General features: G+C 37.7%; 1 protein-coding gene and 2 long non-coding RNA genes across 9 annotated transcripts in view; 1 reads left to right on the top strand and 2 right to left on the bottom strand.

Moving 5' to 3' along the window:
- LOC109827150 (pyrophosphate--fructose 6-phosphate 1-phosphotransferase subunit alpha 2-like) overlaps positions 1-10,020 on the bottom strand; it is a 46,255-nt gene extending 36,235 nt beyond the window's left edge. For 2 of the 6 annotated variants that reach the window (XM_020394112.1, XM_020394117.1), the window contains exons 1-9: positions 9,882-10,020; positions 9,711-9,789; positions 8,510-8,619; positions 8,311-8,440; positions 7,373-7,487; positions 6,756-6,830; positions 6,614-6,643; positions 6,469-6,536; positions 6,203-6,286 (exon numbers count right to left, since the gene is read on the bottom strand). In XM_020394112.1, coding sequence (XP_020249701.1) covers positions 6,203-6,286; positions 6,469-6,536; positions 6,614-6,632 — 171 coding nt within the window. In that variant the 5' untranslated portion in view covers positions 6,633-6,643; positions 6,756-6,830; positions 7,373-7,487; ... (2 more) ...; positions 9,711-9,789; positions 9,882-10,020. Of the gene's footprint in view, positions 1-6,202; positions 6,287-6,468; positions 6,537-6,613; positions 6,644-6,755; positions 6,831-7,372; positions 7,488-8,188; positions 8,441-8,509; positions 8,620-9,710; positions 9,790-9,881 lie in introns of those variants that run through there. The other 4 variants (XM_020394113.1, XM_020394115.1, XM_020394114.1 and 1 more) reach the window with 4 other exon arrangements.
- LOC109827151 lies at positions 1,356-4,920 on the top strand. 2 transcript variants are annotated; one of them, XR_002243351.1, is made up of 4 exons: positions 1,356-1,806; positions 2,326-4,120; positions 4,217-4,335; positions 4,416-4,920. It is a non-coding gene; the product is annotated as an uncharacterized LOC109827151 (long non-coding RNA). The 2 variants fall into 2 exon arrangements; XR_002243350.1 differs by having other exon boundaries at positions 1,356-1,813.
- Positions 5,034-5,574, bottom strand: LOC109827152. The gene is made up of 2 exons (XR_002243352.1): positions 5,461-5,574; positions 5,034-5,341 (listed from the first exon to the last, which is right to left on the bottom strand). It is a non-coding gene; the product is annotated as an uncharacterized LOC109827152 (long non-coding RNA).
- Positions 10,021-21,757: the final 11,737 nt, after the last annotated feature.

Genomic DNA, 21,757 nt, shown 5'->3' with positions numbered 1-21,757 from the left:
TTATATTAATAAGCTTTGAATAATGCATAGTTATGTAATTTGTCAATTTAAATATGCAAATATAATTGATTGTCTAAATCCATATATTGTTTACTTTTTTATGTCTAGTCTATAAAATTTATAAAGTATGCTTATATTGAATTTAGGAATGATATTATACATATGCGTCTACCCGATATGGCAATCCGATATTTAGTCCATGTCCCCCGATATATCCCCGATTTCCGCTATCCGACATGGATTTCAGCCGTCCGACATGAACCCGACATCCGATATTTAAAACCTTGGATACAATCATAGCACGTGCAATATGATATCTTTCTGTAATATAAACGTATTATATTATTGTTAATAAATTAATCATAATATGACTTTACACGTGCAAAGTAGATAAATTAGTTTAAACTTTTAGATAGTGTATAATATTTCAAACTTAAAAAAGTATAATATCCTTATTATATAATATCACGTATTAAGGATAGATATATTAGTTGTATTAAGGATAGATATATTAGTTTAAACTTAATTTAAAAATTATTATAATTTGATTAAGTTAGAATTTTATTAGGATTAGGATAGTTCAAACTTTGAAGTTATTTGATTAGGATTAGAATAAATCATTAAATACAATTTAAAAATTAGAATTGATTAGTCATAGGATAGTTCAAATTTTATAGATGTATTTTTGTCTACAGAAAAATTTTCCCGAACTCGTGCTTTTAAAGGGAGTATGATATGATATGATTATACATTATGATGGATAAGATTTTTGAAACATTTCAAAGATAAATTTGGCCAAATTCGTGCAATACAGCCAGGTTATATGGACCTGATAGAAAAAAGTGGATTCTTTAGGGAAGTCCTTTTTTAGTTAAAAAACCGAGCCTATCAATATTTTTGTGTGCATATTTTAACACTTACATGAAAATTGAAAAAAGTCCATTCCACATTTAATATTTAACGCATTCATTGGCTCCGTCATTAGTGTTGAGAACCATGAACAACCTCGTGCCTTGCTTCTTCTCCGTCAATTGGAAAATAAAATAAATAAAAGTATAGTAATTTTAAGATATGAATATAGATTAACCTCGTGCCATGTATTTTTTATGTATGTAACCTGGGTTAATTCGTCATCTAGAACCCTGGTACGATATATATCTTTACTGATAAGGAGTTTTGCCCTTCAAATTTTGGAATATCGTTAAACGCCCTGGCGCAGCCTCCCCGCCTAGGGAGGCGGTGCCCAGGGCGTCTCGATTAACCCTGAGCGGCCAAGCCTAGGCGCCCGCCTAGGCCGAGGCGGTGCCCAGGGCGTCTCGATTAACCCTGAGCGGCCAATTTTAGGCGCTGGGAGCGCTTACGCGGTTGCCCAGAGTTAAGCGGGCCACTTAAACAGCCCGCCCAACAAAAAAAACAGTAGCTCGGCAGAAATAAGAAGCGGGTGAAAGACAAAACCCGAAATCCAACCCAAACCCAAACTAAACCCTAACTTTTCAGTCACACCCGAGTCCCACGCCGCCACAAAATCTTGCGGAACTCGTCGAAGCTCCCCGAACTCCCCAAACACGTCGAACTCCTCATCGAAGCTCCCCAAACTCCTCGTCAAAGCTCCCTGAACTCGTCGAACTCCTCGTCGAAGCTCCCCGAACTCGTCGAAGACCTCGTCGAAGCCAATCCGAGCTCGTCTTCGATCTCGCCCTCGATCTCATCGCCGCCATTCGTCTTCGTTCTCGTCTCCGAGCTCGTCTTGGGTCTTCGATCTCATCTTCGGCACCAAATATAGTCAGCTTCGATCTCCGTAACAAAGTAAAGGGTCAGACTTCTTAAATATAAGATTAAGTTAACAATAGTTGAGTTTAACAGTACTTGAGTTTAACTGTTTAATTTTATGTTTAAGTTAATATTAAGTTAATAGTAATTTGAGTTAAATATAAGATTAATATTTAACTTAAATATAAGATTAAGTTATAAGATTAACAGACTTCTTATATTAACTTTGAGTTTAACAGACTTCTTATATTAAGTTATAAGATTAAGTTAATATTAACTTGAGTTTAACAGACTTCTTAAATATAACTTAAATACTTGCTTTGCTTAAACATACTTGCTTAAATACTTGCTTAAGTTTATTAAATGTCTATTTTTTGACTTTTGAGTTTGTCAATTTAAGTTAGTTAAAAGTAACTTGACTTAAGTTATTGTTAAATTATGTTTAAAATATTTGGTTTAAGTGTATATTTAATAATTAATACTTTAGTTTATCCCTTTATCATGATTTGATGTTAAGTATATGAATGGTTTGTTTGTTCACTTCTTGTGATTCAGAATGTCGAGTGCTCCAGCGAAGGAGTCCGGGTTCCACCACTAACCATGTACCCCCCGTGAAAGATAGAAGGAACTCAGGAGATGTTGGTTGGGAGTTTAGATTTTGTCCGGACCCAAAAAATTTGAATATTGTGCAATGCCGACTATGTGGACACAAGGTGAATGCGGGGATCCATCGATTTAAGAAGCATCTTGCCGGGCTAAGGGGGACACCAAACCATGTTTGAAGATTAATGAAAAAGATAAGCAGAGGGTGAAAGAAGTGATTGATGCTAATTCGAAGAAGAAGCAAGCTAAGGAGAGGCACACTATAGACTTAGAAGAAGAACTTCATACGACGAGGTCGTGTGATGAAGAAAAAGATGAAAATGAAATCATCTCTCCTTCCACATGGATGGATCTTCAAAGAGGTCTAGAGAGCCTACTATTAGGCCGATGGACGCTTACACCTCTAGTGATCCAGAGCTAGCGAAGATGTTGAAAGGGAAAATGGAGCAGACAGGAGTGAAGGATTCTTTCTTGAAGGAGAAGAGAGATTGAATGCATGATCAGTTTGTTTCTTGGGCATATGAAAATGCCATCCCCTTTCATGTCATCTCTACGGATTCCTTTTTGAAGGCATGCATGGCTATTGGAGACTATGGACCGAGCTACAGACCTTCCAGCATGTACATGTTGAGGGAGCCCCTATTGCGAAGAGCTGTAGAGAGAACAAAAGTCTCCTTAATGATGCATGAGGAGTGCGGCAAGACCGGATGCTCCATTATGACTGATGCTTGGTCGGAGAGAAAGATGCGATTGGTAATGAATCTTTGCATCCACTGCAGATTGGGGACAACTTTCCATAAGTTCATTAAAACCTTTGAGGAGGCACATATAGGGCAATATATATATTTAAGTGGGTTAATAAGGCTATTGAGTAGATTGGAGAGGTGATAAAGTCATTCAAGTTGTCACGAATAATGTAGCTGCAAATATGGCTGCGAAGGAGCTTTTATATAGGACGAGGCCGAGGATTTTTTGGACTAGTTGTGCAGCACATACTGTTGACATAATGCTTGAAAGCATCAGGAAGTTGAGTTTATTCAGATGAGCAATTAAGAAGGCGAGGACTCTTACCGTCTTTATCTATAGTCATCACAAGACTTTGTCTATAATGTGTCGCATTTGTGACAAAAGGGACATCGTGAGACCTGGAGTTACTCATTTCGCCACTATATTTTTGACTCTGCGGAGTCTTCTTGAGAAGAAAGGAAAGTTGAGATATATGTTCTCCGATGAAACATGGGTGAGATGCAAGCTTGCAAAGACCGCTAAAGACCAAAAGGTGGAGGCGATTGCTATGAGTGATAGTTGGTGAACGGCGGTGGGCAAGATCTTGAAGGTGTATGCTCCTATTTTTTGATTATTGCGGGTAGTCGATAGTGACTACAAACCCTCCATGGGATTTGTGGTGGGGATGCTTGAAGATATGAAGGAGATCATTCAAGTTTTCAACAAGGAGAAGGATTTCAAGCCCGTGATTGATTGATATTATAGATGGAAAGTCCAAGGATCGGCTCTTTTCTCCCTTGCATATGGCTTCTTACTACCTCAACCCTTACTATTTCTATAGGGATGATGTAGTGAAGAACTGCAAAAAGGCGAAAGATGGATTTCTAGATGTGGTGGAGTTCTATCCTGATGTAGAGCAACAAGTTAAAATTCATACTCAAGCGTTGAAGAGTTACAAAGAAGGAAAGGGTTCATTTGCTAGAATTGGAGCGGTGAAGGCTAGAGAGAAATCGGAACCCAGGTATAATAATTTAGAAATTGAATCATTTATGATTTATAAGTTATCTATTGTGTCATTGTGGTAGTGAATCAACTATTAATATATTATTTTTTGTAGCTAATTGGTGGTATTTGCATGGTGGTGATTGTCCCCTCAAGCCAAATATGGCTATGAAACTTCTCAACTTGACAAACAGCTCTTCTAGTTGTGAAAAGAATTGGAGCACATTTGAGGGGGTAAACTAGTTTCTAAACTTATGAATGAGATGAAATTCTTCTTGGTTATGCTTTCTAATTTGTGTCTTTTTCTTTTGAAGATCCATACGAAGAAGAGGAATATGTTAGAATTGAAAAGGTTAGAGGAACTTGTCTATGTGAAATTCAACTCAAAGCTCAACCAGAAGAAGAGGGGAGAAAACAAGAACCTACTGCTATTTAATGATCGTAGTAAGGCATGAGCATGGATCCTAGAAGGAGCAGCATCCGATGATGAGGAAGAAGTTCATCCGGGCTCAGGCCTTACTTGGAGGATGATAGAGGTTATAACGGGAGCGACTGAGGCTACGGAGAATATGAGGAGTTCTAGGCTAGCAGGACCTTCAAGTGCTACTTCAGGGATGGATGATAAAGAAGAGCCTCTTGTCTCAGATGATGATGTTTCGGACGAGGAGGATTGTATGGAGATGGAGTAGAGGAGGAACTTCATGATGATATTTTATGGAGAGGAAAACCATAGTTTCATGTTATTTGCATTGAAGTGCATTTTCGAGATTTTCATCATGTGCTTTTATATTACTAAATAAAGGTTTCTTATAATGGGTTTACGTTCTTGTTCCCCATCAACTGGTTAAAAACCTCTTCGCAAATGAACTGCCACCGTAAAAAACCGGACTTTCCAGCGAATAAAATGGATAGGTATTGATGTAATTTATAAGTTCAATAAAACTTCTAGAGCCAATTTATTTAGTCATCATCAATTTGAAATAAACGGTCATCTCTCCGGAAAATGAAATATTAACAGGATCATTCAATCTCTTTCGGTTGGTGTAAAGCACAGGAAAGTTTTCTTTCTTTTGAGGTTAGTCTCCTATTCTTTCATATTCTGACATCAGTCCCCATTATCTTCACCTTTTTAAATTAGCCCCCTAAATCTTGCAACCTAGTGCTAACTTGCAGAAAATCCGCTTCTCCAATGTGTACCAAAACTCGATCTAAACTCCATCCAAATACCCTGATGGCTTTTCTGCAAATATCAAGATTTGAAAGTAAATATGGGAGATTTGAGGGATATACGCACAAATAAAAACCCTAATTCAAGTTGCACAAAACTCATCGTTGATGACCGAAAATACATCATTATACCTTGTTTGTTGCCAAAGCCACTGTATAGCTTGCCTGTAATCACTTCACATCAATCAAGTAATTTCGCCTTTCAGTATTAGTCTCCCCCAGATCATTTTAATTGTTTTTTATGTCTCCCGGATCATCATTATATGTTGTTATTAGTCTCTCTAATTAGTTTGTGTTAAAGTGATTAGATAATTAATATCTTGTTTTAACGGATCATATCATTATTGTATATGGATTGAGGAAGTTTCTTGTATCATGAAATCTTCGTGATTTAACGGATTTCACGACGACACTACTACAAACTTCATCAGCCCCAACGGTTACACCAACGGTTACAACCGTTGGGGCTGCAAAAATGCTCGTTAGGGCAAGTCGCGTTGGGGCTGATTTTGCCCCAACAGTTGAAAAACTTGCCCTAACGGTTAGAACCGTTGGGGCAAGTAATTTTCATTTTTTAGTTTTAAAAAAGAAAAGAAAAACCCTTGGGGCCTTAATCAGCCCCAACGGTTACAACCGTTGGGGCAAGTATATAATTTGTAAAAAAAAATGGAACCAGCACTAAAATGATATCCCAGTGCTTGCCGAAAGAGCATCAGTGCATATGTTGCTGATGATCTGAGAATTCACCTGAAGAATGAAAGAACCAACATTGCAAGCTGAATATCAGCATTTTAAGACGCATGGCACTCACGGAATTATAATGCATGCCAAAGATTATTTCACATTACAGTTTTATAAAGTTTCCCTGATTTACCTTGCAGATAGTATCAAACCCAACATCAGCTTCAACAAACTGATTCTTCAGATCCCCATAAAATGTCACTGGAACGCCAATAACCTATGAAAAGAATTTTATATCAATGTTGTAGCTAATGATTTTCTAAGACTAAGAGGAAAAAAACAATTGTGCTGCAGGATTTTCTCCTGCTGACGAATTAACTATAACCCTCGAGAAAGTGTGAACGATGGCTTAAATTACAAAGGGAAAATGATGAGAAGACAATTAGAAGCATCAAGCACCTTTGTTGAACATTTATTTTCTGCAAATATTTCCGCAAGTTGAGTTGCATCAGTATTTGATGTTACACCTTCATAAAAGGAAAGAAACATTAGGAACTGTGGAACCGTTTGATTTAGTAAATGTAATAATTCGAGATAAACTTACCTCCGACAATCACAAGCATGCCATAACCCCCTTGACAAGTGAACCAAAAGGTAACGGAAGCCAGAAATCAATTTCTCAAAACAAAGCAAACTTATCTTCGATTTTTCATACAGGTGCTAAAAATGTTGGTTAAATAAAAAACCTTGATTGCGATAATTGGTGACAAGATCTTCTGTAATCTGTATGGCCTTTTGTGCAAATAAACCTTCAGTCCCTCCTGTTACATGATACATGAAGCCTGTGAATTACTATTTATTTACAATACCTGAACGAACGAGTTAAGAATAATGAGCGAAAGCTACATATAGCTCATATGTCACTCGGTAAATGCATATAGATAGCTATCAAAGTGGTATAGAAAGTAACTTCAAGCATATTCGTTTGCTACACATCCGGTACATCAATGCATTGCTGAAAACTTTTGACATATGAATGAACGTTTGTATCGGCATTTATATGTGAGAAGCAATTTTCCATAAATCAATTAGCAGGATGTGCTGATTTTTACAGTTCTAACAGCGCATCGTTGATACGGGCTAGTAAAACTACCTCAACCACTACCAGTGAATTACTATTTATTTACAATACTCTGATATTACTGGGAAGTCAAAGAGCAGAACAAGGATAGCAAAGAAAATCTTTAATCATTGAAGTATGAGCAAGTCTCAAATATAGCATTAAGAATAAAACTGAACTTAGTTTGGATTTATCTTCAAATAATGAAACTTAGCCACGCAAAAGAATTATACAGATGAGTACCAAGGGATCATTGTCATCTTCAACACTCCATGTAGGCCTGTCCCAAAAACTAGAAGGTTCTTCATACTGTCCCAGCGAACGATGCAGACATATGTTGATCAATAATTGTTGCTCCCTGAGGAAATAAAATGACAATTTTTTAACTTTTAGACTAATCATAAAAATACAAGCTTATTGGCGGCTGAAATATGAATTTATGAGGCCAGGTTTGATCATAACGTGAACTGTTCATTATATTGAACAAATAAGTGATTCACTGATTGCATAAGGCAACCAAGCCCGTTTAACAAAACCATGAATTACAGCTGACACTAAGTAAAAGTTCAGAAGATTGTTTAGAATAGCCAATAGTGTTAGCGACAATTGCTTGGTTCACTAAATAAAATCTTCAATCCCTGACAGAAGGAAAGGCAAAGCCAACTGATGAAAAGCTAAATTAGCAGCAAATATCCCTTATGAAACAAAGTGATAATGTGAAACATGAGAGGCAGAATCAATATCTTCACAAATCAAATTCAACATGCTTCTTACATCAAAATGGCGATTGAATAAACCAGATGCTCTAAAACTTAAGATTAAACATTGAAATCTCGAAATTTCTGAACTCGTTACTCAATAGAAAACCAAATTAACACTTTGTAATTGGGAAATTGTCAGAATCAACAGTCAGACAGATGTCGTTTTTCCCATGATTACAAACCAAGGTATTTTACCTGGGGAAAAATAGATAAATCTTATCTGTATATAGACAAAGGAAAATTGACCTTGGAGAAATAAAGAAACATAAAAAGGAAATGAAACTAGTACACTCGATACCGTATTATGGTGCCTGGATGAGAATAGGTTGCGATACCGTATTATGGTGCCTGAATGAGAATAGGTACAGTGCTTCTGAAACATAGATGGTATTATTCTCAAACAAGTGTGAGAAAACTCACAGCTACCATGTTGCCTGGAAGAAATGGGTCCCTCCCAAGACCTGGACCAACCACGAAGCAATCAAATCTTTCCATCCACTTAGACACTTCAGCAAGGACCCTTTTAGCAACTGATGCCTTCTCATCATCCCTAAGAAAGAAATACATAATCAATCTGTACGTCAAGCTGAGAAGAACATTGAGTAAACCTTTAGATTACCTTACACTGTATGATTCTTCCAGCACAGGATGGACAATCAACTCAGGACTGTAGCCTTTTACCACCGGTGAAGCATCTTTTGTACAGAAAACATGTGATAAATCTGCACCCTGTGCAAGAAAGGCAGAATTCTACAGAAAACATGTGATAAATCTGCACCCTGTGCAAGAAAGGCAGAATTCTTAAAATTCAACATAGACCAAGATATGAATATCTTTTAAGTATACACCCTGTGCAAGAAAGGCAGAATTCTTAAAATTCAACATAGACCAAGATATGAATATCTTTTAAGTATATATTTGAGTCAAAAGGAATCAACAATTAACTCAAGGGCATAAAAAACAACAGAAGAATCAACAATTAACTCAAGGGCATAAAAAACAACAGAAAAGGACAACAACACAGTACTTAAAGAATTAGTTCCGGTTTCTGAAATAGGATGAACACCATCTAATCGCTAACCAAAAGCCACTGATCCATCTGGGTCTCATAGGCTTCAATGTTCGATTTACTGATTCACATAAAAAGGAAAGGTTATAAAATTTTAATTGCAAATTAGCTAATTCATCATATCTTCCCTCCAAAGACTTTTTTTTTGGTTCACCTTGCTCCAAACTCACTCGCTAGCTTATTAAAGGTCTAAGCATAAATTTTGGGATTATGCAGCCTGCAGATCAGTACCAACAACCAACCTATCATAATGCTTAAACTTTGAAAATTTACGAAACAATTAAGCCACACAAAGCTGCAGTATTGCACACATCATCGATTACTGGTACAAAAGGTATAAAACTAAAGATCTAACAACAGTGAATTCAAAGGGCCAACACTAACACTAAATAAGAGAGGAAAAGTAGAAAACATGCAATCCTTGCAGGGGGGAACACAAATTTGGACAAAAAGAATGCTCACATATATGTCATTAATATCCAAACCCTAGAATTGAACAACAATATTTAACCCGTAACCTTAAACCCCAGGCTTTAGAATCATCGTTTACTATTTGATTCAATACATGACAAGAAAACAGTAATTAACAAAATTGAATCAAGGGCGTCGAAATTTATTAAAGAATCAAGAATTAATCCATGGGTACTCCAAAAAAGTAACAAAATTGGCAGAATCTAGCAACACATTCAAATCAAACGCTCTAAAAATACAAGAAATAAGTGATATCAAGATTAGGGTTTTTTATTCGAACCTAAAAGACACAACCGGTCCAACATCCTTCCAAATCTCAATCATTTTCTCCTCGGTGAAGCCGTAGGGTATATTTCCAACTGCAACAAGGAAACAAAACCCAAAAAAAGCATAAATTTGAAACCTAATATCTATCGAAGCAGAAAAAGATGGGTTTTTTCCAGAAACTCACCGAATACAGAGCAGCGGGATGAGCCGACGTTGGAAGCCATGTCAAGATTCGAACCTTGAGAGAAGAATTAGGGCAAATCAAAACCCTAGCGAGAGCAAAGAGAGCGAATTAATCAAAGAGAGCCAGCGACGAACTTCAGGTCTCGACGCGGTAGCCGCGCGAAACACTCTCGCACGGTAGCGCGAACTCTCGACGGCCAGCGTCGAACTCTCAAACAGCCAGCGTGCGAACGCCGCGGCAGCGAACTCCGATTTGGGGCCAATTTTTTATGAGATAGAGCCAGGGAGATATATAGAGAGAGAGAGAGAACGGAGGTTTAATTTGGGGGGAATTCTGGCTTTTTCCCTTTTTTCGCGAAAATAAATGGGGGGGATTTCCCTCCGCCGGGTGTAGACTAAATCAACTTGCCCCAACGGTTACAACCGTTGGGGCAAGTTTCAACAGCCCCAACGGTTGTATACACCCGTTGGGGCTGGCCTTCTTTGTACTAGTGAATTCATGAACAAGCGCAATCGATTCCTTTAGCCGTCTCTCCGATCCAATATTTACCAATCTCTTTACCATTCGAGAGGAAAAGGGAGTCTTCATTCCTCTTTCGGTGATAATCTTCGTTGCTTCACCAAACGCACGGTAAAACCTGTCACTTCCCCTCTCGCGAAGGCAATTATCAGGTTCCATACCCAGAGCAAGGTTGCATATGTTGTCAAATGCAAAGCGTTCAAGCACGTCCTGGAGATCAAGAACTTGACCATAGTCACTGGCCTTTCTCAATAAAGGGATGAGCCTAGCATCAATTTCGTGATGGACATGGACATTATCGAATACGATAGTACGTACGGAGGGACTTAGGTTTGAACTCGTAGCTCACCATCCAGCGCTGGAGTTTCCATTTGTCTCCATTGACGTTGAGGATCTCATGACCTACATTGAGAAGCTAGAACGAAATAGGATCCTAGGAGAAAAGTATTCTTTAGTGTGAGCGGAAGTCTTAAAAAGACGCTGATCAGCTCAACCTCCATCGACTGAAGCCCTAGCCGTCTCATCTCCATGTCGACGATGAAATGGGCCTCGGCGGTTCCATCACCAGCATCAGGCGAGCTCCCTTTGGTCGTCGCGTTGCAATCAGCTTGAAAAGACGTCATCTTGGGATCCAGGCTACAAGCAATTAAGCAAGCAGAGGCATTTGATCGAAGGTTGATGATAATGGTGCTAGGGTTCTTGTTCAATGAGTTGGAGGTTGAGTTGATCATGAAGTCAATGGATGCATCAATTCTTGGAGTACGCAAACTGGGTTTTATGTGAGCACATCAGGTAAATTTACTCTCTTTTTATAATAATAATAATGATGATAATAATTATTATTATTATTTTTGATGAGTTCCATTTTTATAGCTTTTTGTAAGTTATATTTATACATGTGACATTGTTAATACCTAAGAAAAATATACTTTTGACAAGTGCCCCTGTCTAGCACATTTGATACGAAAAAATTACATTACATTACATAAGTTCGTAATAATGCCCTTATGTTTATCCTTTGTCGCTCCGTTGTGACATGTAGCCATGGAAGAAATGCAGCCTCCCCTTCCATCAATAAAAAGGCAGAAATCTCCAAGATCATGAACCGGGTCCCACTGGCAAGTCGCAAAGTTTAGCATGTACAGATCAATTCTCGTGGAAGGGTGATGATGAGGAGCTTCATCTTCAACAGAGATGAATCAGAAGAGGATAAGATTGTCATTGCAGTCAACTAGACTTTCCTCAAAACCAGGGAAAGCTAGTGCCGGAGTAATTGGACACGAATCTGTTCAAAGGTCAAAGAACGGGGAGCTGCATCTTCAGACTCAAGAAGATCTTTGAACTGAAGCATGAAAACTCCGCCATTTGAGAGCAAACCGTATACGGTGTCCTGGTATAAGGTCAGAGAGTGAAACTCTGCAGGAGGGATGAGAGAAGGCCGAAGAGTCGACCATACTTCGGTGTCAATTTCCCAGGACAAGATTTCAGTGCGTCCTCTGTAACGGCCAACCAAAATGAGGGTGGACGAAGGGGATGATGGTCTACTGGTCAAGATTCCAATGTCGAACTTGGGATACTCTGCCTCCAATCCGAATATGCAGCTCCCCGTTCTTTGACCTTTGAACAGATTCATGTCCAATTACCTAAGGGCACTCCGACACTAGCTTTCCCTGGTCTTGGGGGAAGTCTAGTTGACTGCAATGACAGTCTTATCCTCGCCCGATTCGTCTCTGTTGAAGATGAAGATCCTCATCATCACCCTTCCACTAGAATTGATTTGTACATGCTAAACTTTGCAACTCGCCAGTGGGACCCAGTTCATGATCTTGGAGATTTCTACCTTTTTATTGATGGAAGGGGAGGCTGCATTTCTTCCATGGCTACAGATCACAACGGAAAGACAAAGGATAAACATAAGGGCATTATTACGAACTTATGTAATGCAATGTAATTTTTTCGTATCATATGTGCTAGACAGGGACACTTGTAAGAAGTATATTTTTCTTAGGTATTAACAAGGTCACATGTATAAATATAACTTACAAAAAGCTATAAAAATAAAGCTCATAAAATAAATAAATATATTATTATTATTATTATTATTATTATTATTAAAAGATAGTAAATTTACCTGATGTGCTCACATAAAACTCAGTTTGTGTACTCCAAGAATTGATGCATCCATTGACTTCATGATCAACTCAACCTCCAACTCCTTGAACAAGAACCCTAGCACCGTTATCAGCAACCTTTGGTCAAATGTCTCTGCTTGCTTAATTGCTTGCAGCCCGGATCCCAAGATGACGTATTTTCAAGCCGATTGCAACATGACGGCCAAAGGGAGCTCGCGTGATGCTGGTGATGGAACCATCGTCGACATGGAGATGAGGCGGCTAGGGCTCCGGTCGATGGAGGTTGAACTGATCAGCCACAATAAAAATTACTTTTCTCCTCGGATCCTGTTTTAATTCTAGCTTCTGTTGTTAGAGATCGTTGACGATTTCTCCGACTCCATTTCTTCAGAGGGGAGAAATTAGGGTTAGGGTTTCAGGCGCTATCAGAACATTAGTCCACAAGAGTTCAAATCAGAGGGAGAGAACCTGAGGATGAGGAGTAAAAATTAGGGTTAGTTTTGATTTCAGTGGTAAGAATCACAAATGGAGATGGGAATTGGGGATTTTTGTGATTTTTTTTAGGAAACGGCGAAGAATTTTCAAGAGGGCGGGCTAGTGAAATTACATTGCGAAAGGGCGGTGGCAGACGTTAACGGGTTGTGTCGGATTCGGGTGATTTCCCTGAGGCCCGTTGAATAACCTCATTAAGACCCACTTTCAAATTTTGGTAAACTATACGGTACTTAAGTGCAAAAATATTTAAGCACGTGTGCAGTGAAAGCCTCTGATAGAATGAACTCGACAAATTCTAGTGCATTGGTAAACAGAGAACCACTAAATCAAGTGTCCAATGGTGGAAAACTTGCATCCTTGTACTACCAAAAATACCTACCCAATTCATATTATGAAATTAGCCCCCCAAGTGTTATAAGTGATTTGCAATAAGTCCTTTCATGACGTTTATCATCTGTAGTTATGAGTTGGGTTAGTGGTTAATGATGAAAAGGAAATGATCAAATTACCCTCATGGAATATATATTTCCACCGAGTTTATCTTCCTCTCATTTCCCGCTTCAATTTATGAGAAACGGGAGACTTTTAAAATCAACACCCGAATCAATCATAATCAAACACCATGTAAAAGAGGGTTTAAGTGCACACAAAAAAACGTTAAAGATGATGGGATGTTTCTTTCAATTTCAACCAGCCTCTTAAGTAGGAGAACTAATCTCCAAACACTCGACAGATATTAAAATCAAATCTCAAAATATGAAGATTTGAGATGCTGAAAATCTTTAAGGTTGATATCGAAAAAAACGAATCTAAAACGAGTCAAAACTTGATTGGATTTTAGACATATATATTCTTTATCGATTATCAAGAAAAACGAAGTTATCTTCTCTTTTCATAAGAATATTTAGAAATGGACCTCTAAAATGACATGGATCTTAGGAATTTGTTACTCTTTCATTTTTTGATAATCGATAAAGAACAATTCATTTCTATTATGCGGAAAAAAAACTTATAAATATTTATGAGCTATTGCTTGTCCAGAGGATCAAGAGAGGATTTTGTTGGGGGCAATAATAAAATCAAGCGTTCTCCTTTTTATTGCCAATGAAATAAAATGAAAGGCAAATAAGATCAAAACGCTTAAGAAGGAGCTCCAATCTTTTATAAGAGAATAACTTTACTTGAAGATCTAGAAATAATTTTTCTTCATCGAGTAATACATGATTCACTTTGCTAAAACAACATATTAATTTTTGTTTACAGTAAAATTTAAGAAAAACTTCTCTATGAGCGATGGCGGCGGCTAGGAGCGAGCGAGGAGAGACCACAAAAAACTATGCAGGCAAAGAGATCCCGAGGGACAATGTTGGCCAGGTATGTCCTCCTTCCCAGCGTGGCATTCTCACCTCTTCCCCACGCCGTCAGGTTGTGCTCGATTCTCAAAAAGGGTATGTCATTTCCAAGCTTTGTAAGAGTTTTCAGCCGCCGTTGTCAGAGGTGGAACCAAAGCATCATCATCCATCTTTTCATTTCAATCGGCCTTTCAATTCCCTTTTTGGGCCAAATCAGCCTCCTAAAAAAGTCCCTATTTTCTCCTCCTTCACTGAATATCAGAAAAGTCTTCAAGTTCCTCCTCCTGCTATAGTTCAAGATCAAGGGTGGATCATTGTATCAAGGAAGAAAAAACACCGTACTATGAATAGTTAATATCTCAGGCACCCTTTTCCTTCTGATTATATGGACCCTAAGCAGCCTCGTCGTTGCTTCAATTGCGGGGATTCTCGTCATTCTATCAAATTCTGCCCTAAAGGAGCATTCTTGTGCTTCAAATGCAATGAGGAGGGTCATGTGGCCAAAAATTGTAGAGCCTTCCTTCGACCTCAGGAAACGAAGGTAGATTTATCAGATTCTGCCACTTTATGTAGTAATGCCAAAGTCCTAGCTTCATTTGCTATTCTGACCATCTCTGAAGGTTCGCCTTCTTTAGAATTAATTAAGGTCAGATTGGGTTTTATTTTTCAATGGAAAGAATGGAGGGGAAAAGTTATCCCTATTAAGGATAAGTCCTATATGGTAGAATTTCCTTCTCTCCTTCAGATGTCTGATGTTGTAGATGAGCGGGTTATTGATTTTGGTTTTTTCAAAGGATGGTTGGCTCCATGGACTGAAAATATTAGCATGAAGATTATCGATTCTGCTTTTTATCAGTGGATCAAAATTTCTAACCTGCCTTTTCATTTCTGGTCTTCGGATATTTTAAAACAAATTGTGGGTTCGTTTGGTGAGCTTGTTAGAATTTGCAAAAATCTAAAGGATAAAATCAATGGCCAAGATGTTCGTATTTTAGTTAAGGTCAAAAGTTCAGATTGTATTCCTCGTTTTATCAACTGCACTTACATTTCTCAAATTGATTCTTTCAATAGAGAAGTGAAGCTTATTATTACTCCGATTGGAGTTGGACAATTGGGATCTGAAGTTATTGGCAGGCACCTGAACGCCATGGAAGCCCAAGGCGATGATGTGTTAGAAACTCCATGGGCAGATCAGAATGTAGCAGCAAAGGATGGCGTCACTGAGAATCTCTATGCAGAAGGAAAGAATAATGTCAAGGGCAAGGAAGTAATTGAGCAGAATCCAAATTTAGCGAAGTTTGGGGAGCTCCCTGTTATTCCTCCTCCGCCTAAGGAATTAATTCAAATTGGGAATACTGTGGCTCCTCCTGCTATTTCTCCTCCGTCAAAGGAAATAATTCAAAATCAAAATGCTGTAAATAGGGTTGAGGAAAATAAGGCGAATTATGTGGAAGAGTTTATCAATGGCAATTCTGATTCATTGTCTGATTCTCTGCAAGATTTCCCGTTTGACCTAGTCAAACATAATTGGAAGGGGCATACGGTCTTTATTGAAAAATCCACCGGGAAATCCTATTTGGGCAGGAAAACTGACTCATCAAATTCGAATTCAGCCACATCTAAGGTGCCTATTTCAGCCCAGACACCAGCTGTTCAACCATCTACTTCAGTTCCTCCAGGGTTTTCTCGTCGGTCTGTTGTGGGAATCTCCACCAGGACTGTCAGGAAGACATCTTTGAGCTCAAAGCACAATCTCTTCATCAAGCAGTCCTTAGCGGCTAGAAAGAAAATTCGGGCAAATATCAAAGGTACTTCTATTCGAACCTCTGCTTCTTCTTCAGCTATGCCTATCAATTCTTTGTCTAAGAATGATATAGAAAATATAGCTTCAAATTGTGGTTTAGTTCTATCAGAACAGTCCATTGATTCCCTCAAAGCCAAAGAAATTAATGCCAGCCTCGAGGCTTAAATGGTATGGATTCTCGTTAGTAGATGATGGTGTTTTTTCCCTATGTTATCTATGAAGCTATCCACTTGGAATGTACGTGGCTTGAATGATCCTTTAAAGAGACGTATGGTCAGAGACTTCTTATCCCGTTCAGCTATAGATGTTGTTGGATTACAAGAAAGTAAAATTTCCAAACCTTCAGATAGAAAATTAAAATCTATAGGCGGAAATAGACTTACTCAGTGGTGTTGTCTAGATTCTTTGGATTCCAGGGGAGGAGTTCTTGTTGGTTGGTCAGACTCCTTTTCCTTAATCAAATCTTATATTGGGATTTTCTCTGTCACTGTTTCTCTCCTCCATAAACAATCAAATTGGAGTTTTTCTTTCACGACGGTTTACGCTCCCAATGATAGGGAAGATAGGGAAGTTTGTTGGTGGGAGTTGAATTGGATAAGAACCTCTTTCAAAGGAGCATGGGTTCTTTGTGGTGACTTCAATGTTACTTTATATGCCGATGAGAGAAATGGCGGAAGTGGTTCATATAGGGATTCTAATTCTTTCAGAGATCTCATTAACAAATTATGCCTCACAGACCTTCCTCTATCAGGTAGATCTTTTACTTGGTCTAATAAACGTGAATCTCCTTCTTTAGCAAGGCTAGATAGGTTTCTTATCTGCTCTGAATGGGATAGTAAATACCCTTCCTCTCTCCAATTTTCCCCTCCAGCCATGGGCTCTGATCACTCTCCTATTGTTCTTGATAGCAAAGGCATTCCTCCTAGTCCTCCAATTTTCAGATTCGATAGGAGTTGGCTTCTTAATCCTGATTTCATTCCTTATATTAGTAGCTGCTGGAACTCTTTTAACTGCAAAGGAAACCCTGTTGATGTCTTCATAACAAAACTCAATCTTACCAAGAGAATAATTAAATGGTGGACAAAAAATGTTCTTGGATCTATCTCTTCTAGGAAAGCTGATCTTCTTTCTAAAATAAATTCTTTTGATCTACTGGAAGAACAAAGGCCTCTTTCAGAGTCAGAACTCAAAGATAGGAAATCTCTTCAAACTTTATTTTCTTCCATTATCCAGGAAGAAGAAATCTATTGGCATCAAAGATCTAGAATTCAATGGTTAAAGGAGGGAGATGCTAATACAGCTTTCTTCCATAAGACTGCTACTTTTCATAGGAATGCAAACTTCATTGCATCCATCAATCACCAAGGAAAAGAACTGTCAAATGATATAGATATTTCTAATACTTTTTGTGAATACTTCTTATCCATTTTTGGGCAGACTTCTAATCCAAATATCTCTATTAATTGGTCAAACCTTTATCCAAATGACAATCTAGACCTTTCCTCCTTAGAAGACTCTTTTTCTGAGGATGAAATCAAAACAGCAGTCTTTGGTATGAATGCAAATAAAGCCCCTGGTCCGGATGGCTTTTCTATGGCTTTTTATCAGAATTTTTGGGATGTAATCAGAACTGACTTGGTTAGCTTGATGATTCATTTGCATCAGAATCCTTCTAGCTTATGTAGGATAAATAAAGTCTTCATCACTCTTATACCCAAAATCAAAGGCAATGTCTTAGCCAAGGATTTCCGACCAATCAGTTTAATTAACTGTATCTTCAAAAAAATTTCCAAGATTGTTGCAAACAGATTGGCTATTTTTCTTCCAAATTTGGTATCATCTACCCAAACAGCTTTTCAGCCAGGTAAATCAACTCTTGATTCTATTGTGATGGCAAATGAGATGATTCATTACTGTTCTAAAAGGAAGAGTGAAGTAGCTATGCTAAAGCTTGATTTCACAAAAGCTTTTGACTCCATCAACTGGAATTTTCTCCTTAGTCTGCTCAAAGCCAGAGGTTTTGGAAGTAGGTGGTGCACATGGATATATCACATCATCTCTTCTTCTCAGTGTTCTGTTAAAGTTAATGGGCATCCTTCTAAATTCTTTTCTTGTAAGAGGGGTCTAAAGCAAGGAGATCCTTTATCTCCAATGCTTTTCAATATAGCAGTTGATGTTTTAAACAAAATGATTCACAACAATGTTGGAGAGGGTCTTTTGTCAAATCTTAATATAAAGTTACCTCTTAATCAGTTGAGAATTCTCCAATTTGCAGATGATACTCTTCTCTTCGTCAAAAGCTCTTTCAAGGACATTTCAGTGTTGAAAACTATACTTTATTTCTTTGAGGAGGTCTCAGGTCTGGCTATAAACTATTCTAAGTCTTCCATTGTCTACTTTGGTAAAAATCCCATGAAAAAACATACTCTTTCAAATTCTCTTGGATGCAAAGTAGACTCTCTTCCTATAAAATATCTAGGTATGCCTCTCAAGTATGGTAAGCTGACCAAATCTGAATGGCAACCTATCTTTGACAATCTCCATAAAAAACTTGCATCTTGGAAGAGGAATTTCTTGTCCTATGGAGGGAAATTAGTACTTCTTAACTCTGTGCTTTCTTCAATCCCTTTATATTTCATGTCCTTCTACAGATTGCCAATTTGGGTAACAAAAAAAATTGACAAAATTAGAAAAGGATTTCTTTGGACAGGATCTGATAAAGCAAGTGGCTTCAAGTGTCTAGTCAGTTGGAGAAAAGTTTGTTTAAGCAAATCAGAAGGAGGATTAGGAGTTAAGGATATCCGTCTGTTTAATATTGCTTTGCTATCAAAGTGGCTTTGGAAATGTCTTGATCAACATTCAATTACTGGAAATTTCCTTCGTCAACTATATTGTAACAGAGGCCAACCCCTTCAAATGACACTTGCAGGAGCATCAAAATCACATTTCTGGAATGACGTTTTATCTTTTAAGCATGAGTTTCTTCATAATATCTCGTGGTCTCTGGGTCTAGGTGATTCAATCAGATTCTGGGAGGATAAGTGGACATGTTTCAACTCCATAGCCAGCCTTTATCCTTCTATATATAAGCTAGCTCTATCTCCAAATGTTACTATTGCCAGCCAAAGTTTTCTGAGAAATTCAATTTGGCATTGGAGACCTCTCATGAGAAGATGCATCTCTTCTTCTCCTCAAATGGAAAAAGATAATCTAATGAAGCTTTTAATGGGGTTTCAAATTTCATTTTCACCAGATAGTCCTAGATGGCTGCTTACAAGCTCTGGTATTTTCACAGTCAAGTCCTTTTATCAGTTTCTTAACCAAAGAGGTATCCTATCACTTCATTCTAAAGTTACTTGGAAGACCAAAACCCCATCTAGAATCAGTTTCTTTATCTGGCTCCTATGCAGTAACAAACTTCATACTAAGGATAATCTTTTGTCTAAGGGATGGATAGGAGATTCGATGTGTATCTTCTGTAGTTCAGAACCAGAAACCAGGGATCATTTGTTTTTCTCATGCACAATAACATCACATGTCTGGTCTCATTTTAAAAGCTACTATCTTCCTTTTACATGGCCATCATCCTTTTCAGATTTATTACATATTGTTAGCATGCTTCGAGGAGGTGCTGGTTATATTTGGCGTTGTTTTTTCTCCTATATCTGCTGGAACATTTGGATCAGTAGGAATAAAACTTTATTTGATAAATCTTGTTTCTCCTACAAGAAGATTGTTAATAATGCAATATATGGCTTATATGAATGGTCAGGTAATGGGAAGGGTGCAGCGGCTAGGGAATTGTCTGCCAGGTTGGAAAATTTTCCTCTCTCCCGTGCAAGTATTTGAAGGCAGAAGATATTTCTCTGGATCATATTTTTTTGGCTTCTATCTTATGTAAATATCTTTTTAGATATCCTTATCTTTTATGTTTTTTCTTGTTGTTTCATAGAAAGTTTAATTTCTACTATGCACATGTATGGCTGGCTTTGGTTCTCCCTTAAATCTGTGTTAACGGTGAATGACGGCAAGGCCCTCTCTTCATCTTCATGGATCTTTGGAAGAAGAAAGTTATGCATCAATACTAGTAGAAATTCTATCTTTCTATATTACAACCTTTTAGACACTGCTTGTGTCTAAGCTTTTGTAATTAACAATCTTTTGTTGTTTTTGGTTTTTTAATGAACGGGGTTATAACCCCTGTTTTTCGATCAAAAAAAAAATTAAGAAAAACTATTGCAAACTTGGACTTCTTGAAAAAATTTCAAGGAACTTTTGTTATTAATGCAACTATAACAACTTACATAACTTTTCTCAAGAGTCTAATTGAGTTGGTAAACTGGTTATGAGTAGTACTTTAAGGTCTCAAGTTTGACTCTCTCCAGGAACATCCACAGAAAATTAGATAGGAAAGTTTCCTCGTCAAAAAAATAATAATAAAATAATAATAATAATAACAACTTACATAACTTTTAATAACTTATTTTTTTGAAGATTAACATTGATTTTAAAGTCGTGTAAAAGAGTTTATTTTGTGTTTTTGTAAGTTCACACTTGTTCTTTGAATTTATTTGCAAATAAGTACTGTGAAACGTCTGAGTTTCTGAAAACTTCTGTCAACATTACATTAGCTATCGCTCTTTCATTTTCTTCATAAGTGAAAAATACATCATACTTCTAATCGCTTAGAAAAAAAATACCAAATAGCATGAAAATGAAGCTAAAACATGTAAACTTTAACATAACAAAATTGTTAGAAAAAAAACATTAAGGTTTCAAAGTCAAAATTGTGTAAACTTTATTGTATCAAAGTGTCAAAAAACTTTGGGGATATTACAGTTAAAAAGATGTGAACTCTAGAGTATCGAAGCGAAAAAAGACATTTTTCTTAAGAAAAAGATGGATTTTAAGAGAGAAATCATAACTAAGAGGCATTTTGGTCATTGAGGGACCAAATTGAAAGGTCCTTTAGGAAATAAAGGACTAATGAACAGTTATTGAGATTTGAGGGAGCAATATAGAATTATTGAAGATTTGGCGGACTAATACAAAATAACCCTTTAAAAAAAAACCTTACCCATGCTTTCCGTAGTAGTCAGTACTCCTTCCCAATTTTCTATTGCCAATTGTTATAACATGGAAATTACTAAGTCAAAAAGAGTGAACATGTGACAATAAATCGGACAACTCTAAAAACATCCATGACCTGAACACTCAGATGGTCGACTTGTCTCGAGAATCAAATTTGAGACGAGAATCAAATTTGAGACGAAATGCCCTCCTGACTTGGATCTCCCTGGATGACCGGCTCCGAGACAAAAGGCATTTCTTGCTCTGCCCAGACACCATACAGTGGCCTAACAAGCGAGGACAAAATGGTGCATGGCATTCGATGAATGTAGAGCTAGCGCCTTCAATGCGGCATCTAGTCACCATCAGGCCATTAATGTGGCGTCGGTCATTATAAATGTTAGAGCCAGAGCCTTCAGAGCTCATTGGACACACAATTAGTCTGATAGTCCCATCACTATGCAAAAGCTGACTCGGTCAACCAACTGTTCACGCGTGTAAAAC

The sequence above is a fragment of the Asparagus officinalis genome, unplaced genomic scaffold (assembly GCF_001876935.1).
Source record: "Asparagus officinalis unplaced genomic scaffold, Aspof.V1 AsparagusV1_Un53, whole genome shotgun sequence".
Lineage (NCBI taxonomy): Eukaryota > Viridiplantae > Streptophyta > Magnoliopsida > Asparagales > Asparagaceae > Asparagus > Asparagus officinalis.
Note: the sequence above shows the minus strand (reverse complement) of the source record. Positions and strands in the feature narration are given on the sequence as shown.